Source organism: Tyto alba, unplaced genomic scaffold (genome assembly GCF_018691265.1).
Source record: "Tyto alba isolate M040663 unplaced genomic scaffold, T.alba_DEE_v4.0 Super-Scaffold_2, whole genome shotgun sequence".
Classification (NCBI taxonomy): domain Eukaryota; kingdom Metazoa; phylum Chordata; class Aves; order Strigiformes; family Tytonidae; genus Tyto; species Tyto alba.
In genome coordinates this window covers 63,044,948-63,059,171 of record NW_024881282.1, presented here as the reverse complement: position 1 = coordinate 63,059,171, position 14,224 = coordinate 63,044,948, and the positions used below count along the sequence as shown (strand labels likewise).

At 44.3% G+C, this 14,224-nt stretch overlaps 1 protein-coding gene across 5 annotated transcripts in view; it reads right to left on the bottom strand.

Annotated features, from left to right (window-relative positions):
* Positions 1 to 2,183, bottom strand: part of ST7 (suppression of tumorigenicity 7) — a 154,245-nt gene extending 152,062 nt beyond the window's left edge. For 3 of the 5 annotated variants that reach the window (XR_006165305.1, XM_042792440.1, XM_042792441.1), the window contains exon 1: positions 1,640 to 1,999. Coding sequence is in view for 4 of the 5 variants with exons in the window: in XM_042792440.1 (XP_042648374.1) it covers positions 1,640 to 1,790 (151 nt within the window). In the remaining variant the exon portion in view is untranslated. Of the gene's footprint in view, positions 1 to 1,639; positions 2,000 to 2,055 lie in introns of those variants that run through there. The other 2 variants (XM_042792437.1, XM_042792436.1) reach the window with 2 other exon arrangements.
* Between the last annotated feature and the right edge of the window lie 12,041 nt (positions 2,184 to 14,224).

The window sequence follows — 14,224 nt, the reverse complement described above, 5'->3', positions numbered from 1 at the left end:
CACTCCCTGAATACAAACATACTCCCCATAATAATCAAGGTCCTTTTTTATCCCTTAAAGAAACCAACAATTTTCCATAAGTACAATTTCCTTCAGCATCCTTCAAACACACGTATGCCACCTGCTCCTAAGAAAGCTCCCTGAAAGAATGACCTGCCCTGCAACGGAAGATGGGTCTGTATTTACATACTTAGTCTACATCAAAGATAAGCCTGTTACAAAAATGAATTGAGACCAGGCGCATACAAGATGTAAATTACTTTTGACTTAGGCTTGTGAATTGAACAAGCTGCATGTTTTTGCTCAAGCCCCTGAAATTCTCAGTTATTCTCAAACGCGACAGAAAAAGCCTGATGTAGTGGGGGGAAACAGCAGTTTTGCTATTCATCATTTATGCTGTATAACCAGTATAGATAGCTTAAGCCACTACTTGAAAAATCAAACATGTCATTTTTTTCCTCAGAGAGCCAGCTAGTCAAAAATCAATACTGTTGACTCTTTTAATAAAAATCCAGTGTGAAATACAACTCCAAAAACCAGCAAGCTTCAGCTAGGGCATGGCCGCAGTTTGCCCTCTACTCCTGAAGGCATCTTGACATCTCTGCCTCTACTCACAGCATAAAAGCGGAGGGAGAGAAGCTCCTCCAGTGCCACCCCAGCCCTTGCACCCGAGCGGGCAGGAGTAGGACGAAGCATCATCCCTCGGGCAGCTCACCCCATGAAGCGAAGAAACACCCCCCTGCACCCCATGAGCACCCCCCGGGCTTTCGACAGCCTGTCCCTGCCGCTGCACAATTACTTTAAGGCTCCCGGATCCGGGAGGAAAGTCTCCGCTGAGCTCTTCGCCTACCTCCGAGCCCCCCCCGGGCACCTCCGAGCCCCCCCCGGGCACCTCCGAGCCCTCCCCGGGCACCTCCGAGCCCCCCCCGGGCACCTCCGAGCCCCCCCCGGGCACCTCCGAGCCCCCCCTGGGCACCTCCGAGCCCCCCCCGGGCACCTCCGAGCCACCCCTGGGCACCTCCGAGCCCCCCCCGGGCACCTCCGAGCCCCCCCCGGGCACCTCCGAGCCACCCCTGGGCACCTCCGAGCCCCCCCCGGGCACCTCCGAGCCACCCCTGGGCACCTCCGAGCCCCCCCCGGGCACCTCCGAGCCACCCCTGGGCACCTCCGAGCCCCCCCTGGGCACCTCCGAGCCCCCCCCGGGCACCTCCGAGCCCCCCCTGGGCACCTCCGAGCCCCCCCCGGGCTAGCTGGACCAAGCCAAGAGTCCAGCACAAGCCGCCACCGCCCGCCCCGGCCCTTTACAAAAATCCCAGCTGCACCAGGGAGCAACGGGGCCGCGGGGAGGGGGCACACGCCCCGGGGACTCCGGCTGCCCCCCACATTCCCCCCCCCCGGGGACACCACACACCCCCCCGCGACGGGCGCGTTTCGGGGAACACGCACACCCGGCTTTAACGGGACACTCGAGAGCCTCCGCGCCCTACCGCGGGTTTTACGCGGATGGCGGGGGGGGGGGGGGGGGGGGGGCGGTGGCGTACGCGCTGCTTGAGGGCAGGGGAGGTGCTCCCCCTCCTCCAGCAGCCCCCCCGGCCCCTTCCCCACCCCCGGGAGCACCGGCGAGATGATCTAGCCCTACCTGTGGTTAAATTGTCATTGATCTTCAGGGGCACCCTTAAGATGTAGACCAGGAAGAGCATGATGAAGAACCACAGCGTCCAGAGATAAGTCCAGGACCAGACGATACAAGACTTGAGCTGTTCCAAAAAGCCCGTCCCAGCTTCAGCCATGTTTTTGGAGAAGGAAAAAAAAAAAAAAAAAAAAAAAAAGGAAAAAAAAAAAAACCACACACACCAAAAAAAAAAAAAAACCACACCAACAAAACCAACCCACACCACAACCCAAGCCTTGCTCTCTGCTGCCACAACCTCCCAGCGTGGTGTATTTCTGGGATGATTCACGCCTCCCCGAGCCGGCTCTCCCCCTCCCGGCGTTCGTACCGCGGGGCGCGGCCCGGCCGCGGATCCCCCCCCCCCCCCCGCCCCGCTCACCCACCCGCGCCCGGCCCACGGCGGGGGCTGGCCGCCTAAAATGGAGTCCTGCGCGGTCCCCTCGCCGCCCCGGCTCAGCGGGTGGGTTTTTTTAGGCAAAGCCACCTCCGCTGCAACTCGCCACCCCCCCCACCCCCCCCCTCCCCTCGAGGGGCGGGGAAGGGAGAGCGGAGCCCAGAAGCCTTGTCCGGCGGTCCCCAAACCGGGACGGACAGACGGACGGACGTGCTGCGGTGGCAGCAGCTGCATGATGAAATGCGGGGAAACAGCGAGAGGCTGCGGAGAAGAGAGGGGGAAAAGAGGAAGAAAAAAAAAAAAAAAAAAAAAAAAAGGCCGTGCAACTTTTTTCACGCCTTTACGATTTCGAACAAGAATTTCAGGCGGTAGTTTCACCGTGCAACAAACAGGACTTTAAGGCTAAGAAAGGCTCATGTAGGATGGTTTTTTGTTTTTTTTTTTTTTGCAGTTTACTTGCCTAAGGGTCTTGCTAGGATAATATCACAGGTGTAAAACTACAGTTTTGCTTGTGTGTATTTGTGTGTACAATACCCAGCAGAGTCCTGAACTGTAAAACTCCCCACCTTGGGACATACTGTACGGCACAAGAAGTACATGTATCTCATTAAAATAGTGTCAATAATCTTCCAAGTCATAAAACTGTACTTTTGTGAAATACATTTTTCTTCTTCTGTGACTTTCTTGATGAGGTATTTCATCATGAAACAAGATAGTCAATGTGACAAAAATTTAGAGGCCAGCTGCAACAACTGATCCCTACTTTTTTTTTGATGCTACATGGGTTACAAACATTTAAGTAGACATGCACCATATGTTGCAATTTGTTTGGATCTCTATCTTGTGTTTCCACAGTCTGGATCAAGTGGGATACTTCCCAGCATTTTAAGAAACGGGTAATAGTTCTTAAGCAGCATCAAAAGAACAAAAAATCCCAGAGAATTTTTCCAACTGGTAATAGCCACTCTGTCCTGGGATTTTCTAGTCTGCCAATGAAAAAGTCATCATGGAGAAAAACATACTAGCTTTTCCAGAATGTTTACAATACCTAAAGGCATGAAAAGAAAATACATCTGTAGTTGTACAAATTGATACCTTCTCATGGTAGCAAAGGCACCAAATTTGTTCTTCCAGACTATGCTATGGGACTTGATGCTGGATGGGGAACACTGCCTGTCTTGTGCATCTGTTGGTGACAGGATCTTCCGATGAAAAGACTGCGGTCCCCATATTGGGGTATTGGTGCGAGGCTTGCAGAGGTTTTTGCTGCTAATAAATCACAAAACTTTCAAAATCAGAATATACAGATTAACTACAAAAAGGTCACTTACAGTTTAATTACATACCAAAGAAAACCACATTTCAAATATTTCAGCTTCCCCTTTCAGTTATAAAGGCAAGAAATACTTAACACATAAGTCACATCCGAAAAAGTCAACATTATTCCATTGTGCAGTTATTTATATATCAAAATATGCATCTGATGTTTTCTTATACATTAGTAAAAAAACCCAAAACACTAACGAATTTTTTTCACTTTTATATATTTTCCTCTACATATTTTAATTTTCAGAATATTATTGCTTATATTATAAAACTAACTATGATCAATTCCTTTTATGTATGAAAAACAGAGGTGGTTTATGGGGCTTTTTAAAAATGCATTTTTATAAACAACTTTTCATTCTGTTAAGCTGTCTTTTATTGAAAGACTGGAGTGGACTGTGTTGGTTTCTTCAGCTATGCTTTCTTTATATCCCCTGTATTACTAAAAGATCAAAACACTGTGAACTGTACTCACTTAAAGCACAGTCATTAATTTTATGCCTCCCTTCCTTTAAGCACCAGTGTTTCTTCTTCCCCTGGAATTACAGCACTTACTAATATTTTGCAGTAACTTTATGCGTTTCACTCCTGGATCTCCAATGTTTTTACAGTGAGCATAAAGTACTTTAAAACCAAGCTGCCGGTGGAGTTCAGCTCTTCAGGCTCCCAGTAGCACACTCCAATGGATTTCCTATTGGGTGCTACACACAAAAGTTAATAATAATATAATTATCATTAATAATAATAATAGAAAGAAAGAAAAAACGTGTGTCCAAACCCAAATGTTTGCATGAGGTGGAGACCTATTACCCATTAGGATATCTTGACTCATGACTAGCTTGATGCACTCATACCACAAATTCCATTCCTGTTGTCCTTATTAGAAAAGCACCTAAGCTGACATTCAAGACAAGTTCACAGTTCAGGCCCTGTTTAACACGAATTCTCTCTCCTCTTTCAAACGGAGTGCCAAATATTAATACAAAGACTTAACATGCGCATTTCACAAGTCAAAGAAGCAAACCGTTCAGTAGCAAGAAGAGACACGATTTTATTGTCATCTGGCTCCAGGCAATCATTTGCTAAGTCAAGACATAACAGAATACAGCTGGACAAAAATAATGTTGAAAAGAGTCCTTTACCTTTCTACTAAGGTTTTTCCACTCAGTTATTTCACTCATTTAAGTGTTTTCTCACAAAATCCCCCAGGTACCCCAGTTCCTACTTCAAAACAATACCTATAAGAGCAAACACTACTAATTTGTTTGCCATAAACTGAGTTTGGGGTTCCTAGTTTCTCAAATGACTGTTGATGACTTTGCTAAATGAAATCAGGAAGTAGAAGCGATGACAGTTACTAAGCATGAGGTACAGTGAAGTTACTGTCTGTTTCCAGAAGAAAGAAATGCTCTTGAACTTGGGTCCTGGCAAGTAAGAAAGAATAGATGGGACCGCTATGCAGCAAAAGTCTAGTTTGAAAATTCTGCCCACCTGATCTTTTTATGGGTCAAAATCCATAGTAGCAGGGGTTTTAATATGTGGGGTTTTTTTAAAATAAATCTTAAAATACCTTCCATCTGAATGTTTCAGGATCAATAACTTTCTAGGCCCACAATGTTCAATCCCCTTGGAGCCTGGCTACAAAATAAGATTGCATCAGGATTCTTGGCAGCTGAAGAATGGCCAGGCACGTTTGTTGAGGATGTTCAGAAAGGGCACAAACGAGACCCACATTGGCTCCAGATATCTGTGAGCGCTGGAAAATGTCAGCTTGGTTCAAAGGAGCCAGACATCCCCTGACCTTCAGCTGATGCCTGGTTAGCAACTGAATCCAGCTAAGCAGTGTTATGCCAAAGACTTTTTAATCTAGATACATATTAAACAACAATTTATAAGCATGCATGCATATATCTACATATAAATCATATAATCTATCTATAATAGATAATATATAATCTATAATAGATAATGTAGATAAAATATCTACATATAAATACATATGCATATAGCACATCCATTAAACATATCAGATGCATGTTAAACAATATCAGGGATGAACTGGAGATGGCAGTCTAAACTGAAATCAGTGATGGTGAGAAACAGCATGCCAATGCAAGTAAAAGCACTGGAGGAAAGTTCATGGGATCCCATACCCAGCACTTTTCAGACATACTGAAATCTGAATAAAATGGCTTAAACACATACAAAAAATCTGTTTTCAGCTAAAGCATACGGTCCTTAGTCACAGTCCAGAGAACTGAAAATATGCTAAGAAAGACTGAAATAAAAAGTCATGCTTAATTTACAATTTAATCAATGCATTTTCATTAAAACAAAGATATTTCAAAAGTATGCAGCTACAGACTTCTGAACAGTATACCCAGACTGAAGTTTCTGTTCCCCATCTTAAAAGTGAGATATTATGGTATGACAAGAATATTCTTCAGCTTAAAAGAAGACAGCAATATTTTAAAATATGCCACCATTACTAATGAGGAAAAGTCAAATAAGCATTCATGTGCTTTGAGCACCACCTGTCAAAAAGCTTAAAAAAAATGTCATCCTTATTATTTCCAAAGCAGTATGAAGGTGGGAACATCGGAATGAAACTCTGTCTGTTTCATTTACTCAGAAAGCAGGAGAGCTGAGCTGGAGAGAGCTGAATATTCAGATCCCCTGAGATCTGCTTAAACCAAAGTAGGATGGAGAAAACAATGAGAAGGCAAACTTCCCTAAACCCGTGGGGTTGTCCATGGCCATGGGGGACTCGGCCAGGAAACAGTGGGACACAGAATGTCTCTGGGCAGTAGTAGGGGAGGGGGGAAGGACTGCCTGAAAGTCATTTTAAGATCTTTGCTGACAAGAAAATCAACCAACAAACTGCCGTTGCACGACTAGTCACAAAAGCTGGGTTAGAACTGACTCAGTTAAGAATCAGATGTCAATGCAAAGATGGGACAAAGAAAGGCGATACCAAATTGTTGGTGCAACTCAGAGCTGTGTTTCAGTATTTTCAGGTAGTGTTTGAAATAAATCTTAACCAGAAATAAAACCCAACCCAAACCAAACCAGCCAAGTAAACAAACAAAACCCCCCAAACTCCAAACCTCCTTTCTTTTGCTTTTTTTGCCTATCAACTTACTTTTTGCCCTAAAAATGAGATGGGAGTTCCACCCTGACCGTCAGCACATTTGAGCATCAGTGCAGGGCAGAGTGCCCCATCCCAAGCACATGCATTTGCTAAAACACATTGGAATTTTATTTTATTTTTTTTAAATCCATGGAAATATCCCCCAGTAGCACTTACATGTTTTTATGAAGTAGGTGGACACACACATTCATTGAGACATTTTATGAAGATCCTGTATAAAAATCAGGTGGTGGACCAAGGCACATCAGTATTTGTACAAGATGGTACGTGCTCAGGATTCATAAAGAAATCACGCGAACTGCAAGGATGGTCTCTGGTTAAAAAAACGCTCTCGGCGAGTCAGAGTCTGTCATCTGCGTCCACACATGTTCTGTGCATCATGGAAGGCAAACAAGGCTGTGGGAGAAACAGGGTGGCAGAGACAGATGGTGAAAAGCCCAGAGGGAACCAGCACTGGTTTCTCCCTCTTCTGGTTAGGTCGAGGAAAAGGACAAGAGCTGATCTCCCCACATCCGTGCCTTAGACTGAAGCCAAACAGTAAATCTGCCTTTTTTCACTGATCAGTATCTTGTCCTTTTTCTTAAGAAAAAAGATGCTGAGGCTGGTCTTTAATTTTCTGAGCATTGATACTGTGTTTAACAAAGAAACCTTTTTTAAGAGAGAAAAAGATCTTCTCTCCTCTAGAATCTGTATTTAACAGGGCATAGTTTATTTTTTCCCCTATCATTTGTCAACACAGCATCTTTACCAGCTACATATCAGCAGAAACAGAGAAATCCACTGACAATTACATTTTACTTAATCTCCATAAATTCAGATGAATGAAATCAAGCAGTCACAGTGCTAGGTCACATACAGATAATTACTGCTGCTTGAGGCTGGCAGCTATTACAGAAGAACAGAACAGCTCTGACTATAGACAGAGGGGGATGGAGCAAGCAGGACACCCTCTGCCATGGAAGCAGGTAGCATTCAAATGGCACACAATTTCACAATTTCCTTATATCACAGCTAAACCTTGTCAAACCTTTGCAAAATCAAGTACCAAAATATCCTTTTGCCTTGCCTGACACAATTCTTTGCTCCTTGGCCTGCTTGTCTCGCCTCATCACATCCGTCCAATACATCATTGCTGAGAAAACCTCTCTATGCCAACCACGGAGCCTCCCTCTTCTTTCCCTCTCCACAGGTGAAGGCCAACATGAGGTCTTGCCTTCAAGTTCAGGCTACAGAACAATTGTCTGTCTTACATGTTAGCTTCATCCCACCCTACTTTCTTCCCTCCTTTGCTCTTCAGTCTGTTTTGGTTGATCTATATTCTTGCTGGTTCATGGCTTTCTCTCTTCTGTACCCAGCAGCTGTTCTTCACATCCCAATTCCTTTCTCACAGCATCCCTTCATTCAGCCCATCCTGCCTCCCCTTTTAGTAATGATGCAATCGCTATCCCAAATTACATTTACCTCACTATACTTAAGTTATAATATTGTGGCAAAAGGAGCAACATATTTTGCTGATGTGTAGTGAGAAAACGTACCCAACAATCTCTGCCTAAACAGAAAGCCTTGTTGATAACCCTGATGTAGTCCGTTAAGGAGAAAGAGAGTTCTGGAAAGGAAAACTGTGATGGCCATTTCTTGGGTAAAAGTGGCCTGGCTGCAGAAGTCACATTTCAGAGCAAGCCTGGCTTAAGACTTAAGATAATCTACTCTCTAAATACTCATGAAGCAGCAGAATAACCCCACCAAGACAGTTTCTCATTTCTGAGGTGGCTGGAGAATAGAGCCCTTGTCTATAAAACGTTTCTTGTTCAGTTAGCAGGAGCTGACAGACCCTGCAGCCTGTCTCAGGCTCTGTGTGGGCAGGTGATGGGTCCAGGAAAGAGAGAACGAAGCTTGTCACTGGTACAGACATCTGGGTTGCCCAACATCCTAAAACAAAGCTCAGTGTTAACTGTTGGTGCCAACTTCCTAACTTGCGTGGAAGTTGGATGTGCACATTTGTTCACCTGAACCATGTTTCAAGAAGAAATTTCACTGATTTCACAGTAGACCTTCCTCCCCCTCTTAATCTGAATAGTTCAGATCTCTTTTCTTCTACATTATTTGAATAGATTGTGAACTCTTTAGCCAAGCTCAGACCTAAGTGAATTCTATGTTATAGATATGCTTTTACATAACATTTTTGTATTTCAGCCTCCTTCTGATTGTGAAGAACACAGAAGAGTTTGGTGATGGAAGCCCACCTGGTTTAAGAAGATTATTTTTGTTTTCATGCCTGCTAGTGTTGGTAATCCCAAAGTAAAATGACTTTCCTTGTCATAAATTACTGCTAGCTTACATCCTGCTTATTATCTCTTACCATACGGCTCTGAACTTACTGCACAGCCAAGCATAATTGAACAGCTTTAACCAAGAACTGTTATACATGTAAGGGCGAGTTGGGTGCCTGCAGCCCCACGAAACATTGTGCATTTCTCACATACCCCACCGCCTTGTTGAGAACAAGGTGTGTTTGTATTCAAGCTCCAATTGATACCTGAAGTCCCATTATTCCCATTATTTATTGGCCCCACTTACTACCTATTATTGAAATCCTGCTATAGATACAATAGTATTAATTCCCTGATCACTTCTTTCATGATGCTTGCTACTACGGTACCAAGTACTTCATAGACTTCGTATGGACTTTTTCCATAGTCTCTTTTGAAAACAGAAAGCTATGATGGAGAAGGAATCACACTAAATATAGTCACTAATATGGGATCTTGTGCATCGTTGAATACTCATGACATCATACTTGTTGAACTCCAGCCTGACATAAGTTTGAAACATCAAGTGCTTCTGCAAATCCAGGCTTCTCCAGGCTTGCACACCCCAAGGTAAGAAACGTGAGCAGACCCATAGCAAAGGAGGATTGCAAGGAGCACTAAATGGAGACAGAATTATCCTAAATCCCAACAGCTGCTGCTGTGTGGGGAAGAGCATGGTGGCTCTGCAGCTCTAGGGTGAGCAGAGTGATGCAGTGACTGGGAGAAGGCACCAAGGTCAGGGCAGCAGGCTCAGCTCTGGCATCAAAATGCTCTGCAATGGCTCTGAATACATGAGTGGAGCATAGTAGTACTTGCACCAGAGCTTTACGCAGACACAGACCTGTGAGAGGTCAGTATCTCTATAAAGCTCTCTCAGGCTCATCCTTGCCAAACGGTGATCACACAAGGGCAGCTTGTGCTTCCCCCCACAGCCTCCCAACACAGGTGCCCAGCATCAGGGGTGCTCTGTGTGCCGGCGAGAGCAATGCATGCAGGTGGTAGTTATCTGGGTGGCCTTATTTTAATAGAGATATTTGTATATTTTTCTTGCCGCCCAGAAAATTAGCTGTTAGGCCTTTTCCATCCTGAGATACAGACCATTCCCAAAGTCTTCATCTTTTCCATTTTGCACTTTTATCTTCTGTGCTCAGATTTTAAATCCTTAGGAACCCCTCTCCTACAGGCTAGCCCAAGTCTGCTCTGGCTAATTAGTTTTAATGGCATATCTTCCCCTCTGCTACTCTTCTGTTCCATCTCGGTTTCAGAGAAACACACATCTGATGAATCCTCATTTAAGTTTGACTCCAGCATTGGCTCACTTCACTTTCTGTTTAGACACAGTGCAGCTAAAGAAGCCACTTTGTCTTCATCCTGCTGACTGAATCACTTGCACTGCACAGCAGCAGGGAAGAACAAGATGAAAACCCTGGTGGGTAAACAGGGAGCTTCACCCATACACTCCCATTCTTTCTACTCAGCATTTCCTAAGCTTGCTGGCAGACACAAATATCTGTACCGAAGAGATTTTTCCCTTCCAATTTCATCAATAGAGGTTCTGAGCAAAGGACATAGTAATAGTTGCTGCTCCCATGTTTTCATTTTCTGTGGTGATCTCCACCACCAGACGGCCACGTGATTGTAGCAAATCCATCACCTGCAGTGCAAATCCACTGTTACTGAAAACTTTGAAACCTCTGCACTTACGTTCAGGTAAAGTAACTCTGGTCACACCAACTGCTGGTAGGACTGCAAGGCACACAGTATCCAGCTGAAAGAGCTAAGGAGAGGTAGACAAGTTCTTGAATGGAAGGTGATGGCTCACTAAGTTTAGTAATGAACTGGGACAGGACACATCACTGAGTTTAACGGATTCTTTTGCACCCAGAGAATCAGTTTCGTAGCAACTTCTGCCTTTGCCTTGCAGCAAAGCCCTGGAACAGGAGCAGTGCTTCAATTCTTCATAAGCATATGGCATTTACTTTCTTAGCAGCATCTCTCAGGCCTAATCTTCTGCAATTGAGCTGGCTCCTGGCATCTGTGACAGCTAAAGGACTCTTCATACTCAGTACACGCCTACAGGAACTTTAAACAGGCTCTTCAATGAGACAGGCTTTTCTGATACTCTCTGAGAAGTTCTGGCTAGCTCAGTGGAAGATACTACCTATTCCTATGCACAGAACTGTTGGGACACACAGAAAATGCCTGCATGGATGTTACACCAGCTACCATCCAGTCTTCACCAGTGCATGACAGGAGAGGTGAGATGCGCCTCAGTGCTGCTGAAAACACGACAAGTTCTCTTCCCAGACCCCTAGCTTAGGCTGCCTTGTCAACTCTGACTGATCAGTGGTTCCCCCACATAGAAAAAAAAAGGCAGGAGAAAAGCATACTATGTGCTTCCTAGCACAAGAGAGTGTGGCACATTTTGCCTCCTCAGTTTTGACTGACATCAATGCCTACGTGGTACCGCTAAACAAACTGCCTGCTGTTGGCACAAACACCCCAGATAACAAGGATCCAGCTCATCATCCTGGACAAGTTCACAGCAGTCCTTGACTCTTCATTTCAGGATAGCTCAGAGTCATTTTGCTGGCTGGTCCCCATCATTAGAATTAGACATCATGACTGGGATTAAGATCAGTCTCATTTTCATACACTCCCAGTGCCTACTTCATCAGCAGAGAAGGATAGTATCAGGTACAAATAACTAGCAGAGGTTGGTTGGGGTTTTTTCCCTTCCTTAATTTAACATGGGCTTTAAAATTTTAACAGAAATCTTCTAATTGCTGGTGAAGACAATGCTAGAGAATATTTTAGCATTCAAGGCCAGATTGCAGCAAAAGGAAATCCGAGTACTACCTTAATAATATGATAGCCTGCAATAGCACGAGGACTGAAATGAACAACATGCAGAGAAAAACAAGCTTCTCAGAATGAACAGAAACTAAAAAGCAGGATGTAGAGAAATGACTTAAAAGTACAGGATTTCATGTAGAAATTAAAAGTTGCTGGATTCAGTCCTTAGCCTAAAAGCTACACCGTCTGGAGATGCTCTTCAAATATATAAACCATGTTGCAAAGGAAATGGGAAGAAGCTGTTCTGTATGCTCACAGCTAAGATAAAAGGAGGTTAAGATCCAGCAAGGAAGATGTAACTATTCCTAATATCTACCTTACTACTAATACCACCAAAGCCCTACAAGAACTTGGAGAGGAAGGGTAATCTTTATCATTAACAATTTATTTCAGAGCGGACAAGTCTCTATCCTGCCACATTGCGGAATAAAAAATAAGATGAGCTTTTGCTTTCCATTCCATCATTTCAAGATTTCTAAAACCACTATTGTTCAGAAATCTTCCAACTGAGTATCTGAACTTTGGAGACTTTAGCCACAACTGGTTTTGGGCCAATCATGTTTTTGCTGTCTCATGTTCCTATTTTTACAGTGAAGTGAAAGACTTGCAAATCTGACCAGTTTTACAGCATCTGGAAGCTGGTGTAACAACACAGCATCACATAAAAGGAAAGAAGGAAGCAGATTTTTCTTCCTGTTACTTAGTTTAAAACTGTTAATGGCTTCTGAAAGCTCAGATTTCTACTCCAGCTGCTTCTACATATATTAACCTTAAGTGTCATAGCAAAGTTGAAGAACGTATTAAAAAAAAAGTCCATCTTTTGAATATTGATTTATTTTGTAATTAACTTACTCCTTTTCCAAGCCTCTTCCTCCAATTTTGACATTATGTGGAAGTTATTACTGCACGGTTAGACCAACAGACAGGAGAAAAGAGGTGCTAGGTCACTCTACAAATAGCAGGTTATTAACAGAAGGGCCACAGAGGCATTTGGGGCAGCATCCTCAGGAGTTTCGACTGGGTTAAGACAGGCTGGGATGGGAGGGGAAGAACAGCTTGAGCAACACTGGAAGCGTGCCATTGCCATTTGCAAGGCAGGGGTTGCGGAGCAGCACGTGTACCCAGACAGGCGGGCAGCAGGGGCTGTACCTCATGGCCATGGTGTGCTGAAGACTGCTGTTGTGAGCAACTCTGCCAGCCTCCTACAGACCAGAGCTCCCGGAGCGCAACTTTAATTTAACTGACCCTTTCCTCAGAGCTGCAGCATCAGGCTCCCACGCTCCAGGCTGAACAGGAGACTGGGTTGAGTGGAAACACATGGCACCTTTCTTCCTCAAGGAAAATCGTCATAGATCACGTTCTTGTACCTCTTAGAATCTGACAGATCTTGTGTAGTAAGTGGACATAGTGCCTGACCTGGGAAAAGGTAGCATGATGGCATGCCAAATCCCAGGGTTGAGATTTAGGCCCCTTGCTGCATGATTTGCCCCCTTCTGGAACCTCCACACCAGAGGATGAATTTGAACATTTCTACCTTTCGGCACCTAACTTTTAGCACACAACTTTTGCAACAGATGTCCAGTCTGAGACCACCACCCCGTACGCAAGGAGGCCAGCACACCAGGCAGGCAGGCAGCTGAAGCAGACAGAAAGAAAACAACCAAAATCCACTGCAGCCCAAGAGAATGGAAGGTAAGTATTTTTCCTTCACTAGAGAGCCCGTGGATGTGATTCTTCAATTAGGTCCGTAAACACTTTATTTGCAAAAGAGGAAACAGTCTGGTTTTCTTTTAGCCAGTTATAAGAACATTTGCTCCAGGGAGTCTGACTCCCTTTCTTTACCTCATGGGACTCTTCTCTAGGTCTGAGGAAAGTGGCTGAAGTTCCAGATGTACCATGAGAGGTAACTTTCACCTTAGCAGGCTGTTGCACCATAACTGGCAATCCCTCCGAGGACATTTTTACTTGCTAAGGAAGAGATCATAACCATGCTTTTCTGAACTCCTCCACCCAACACTGCTTACCTTGCATTCATAGTGTTGTGCCAAAGCTGTAGCTCGGCCTTCTACAGTATCATCCCTAAGTAATTTCTGAAGTAATCTTAAAGGGTAACTCAAACTTTGAGTTGCACAGTGGGAAGATACTTATTAAAGGAAGCACTCTCAATTCTTTCACTGATGCCTACAGTAGCTGTACTGAGTATACACTTGACACTGAAAAATATTAAACACGTTTAAATACGAAACCAAAATAAGTATTTACAAGTCAACAGTAGCACGTGGTATTGTCCCCCCAAAACCAACCACCCAAATTCTACTTTAGCAGGCAAATTTACAATCCAGTAAGGTGGAAGTTGTTTCAAATACAAAGTTACTTCAAGCTACAGGTAGTCAGGCAAAAGTCCCTACGTGCCCTTCTTATGAGGAATAAGCCTTAACAGATTTGCCTCTGCATAACCGTATTGATTTTCAAGGAAAAGATGCACAGAAAAGTCTAAACATGTTTACAAAATATAT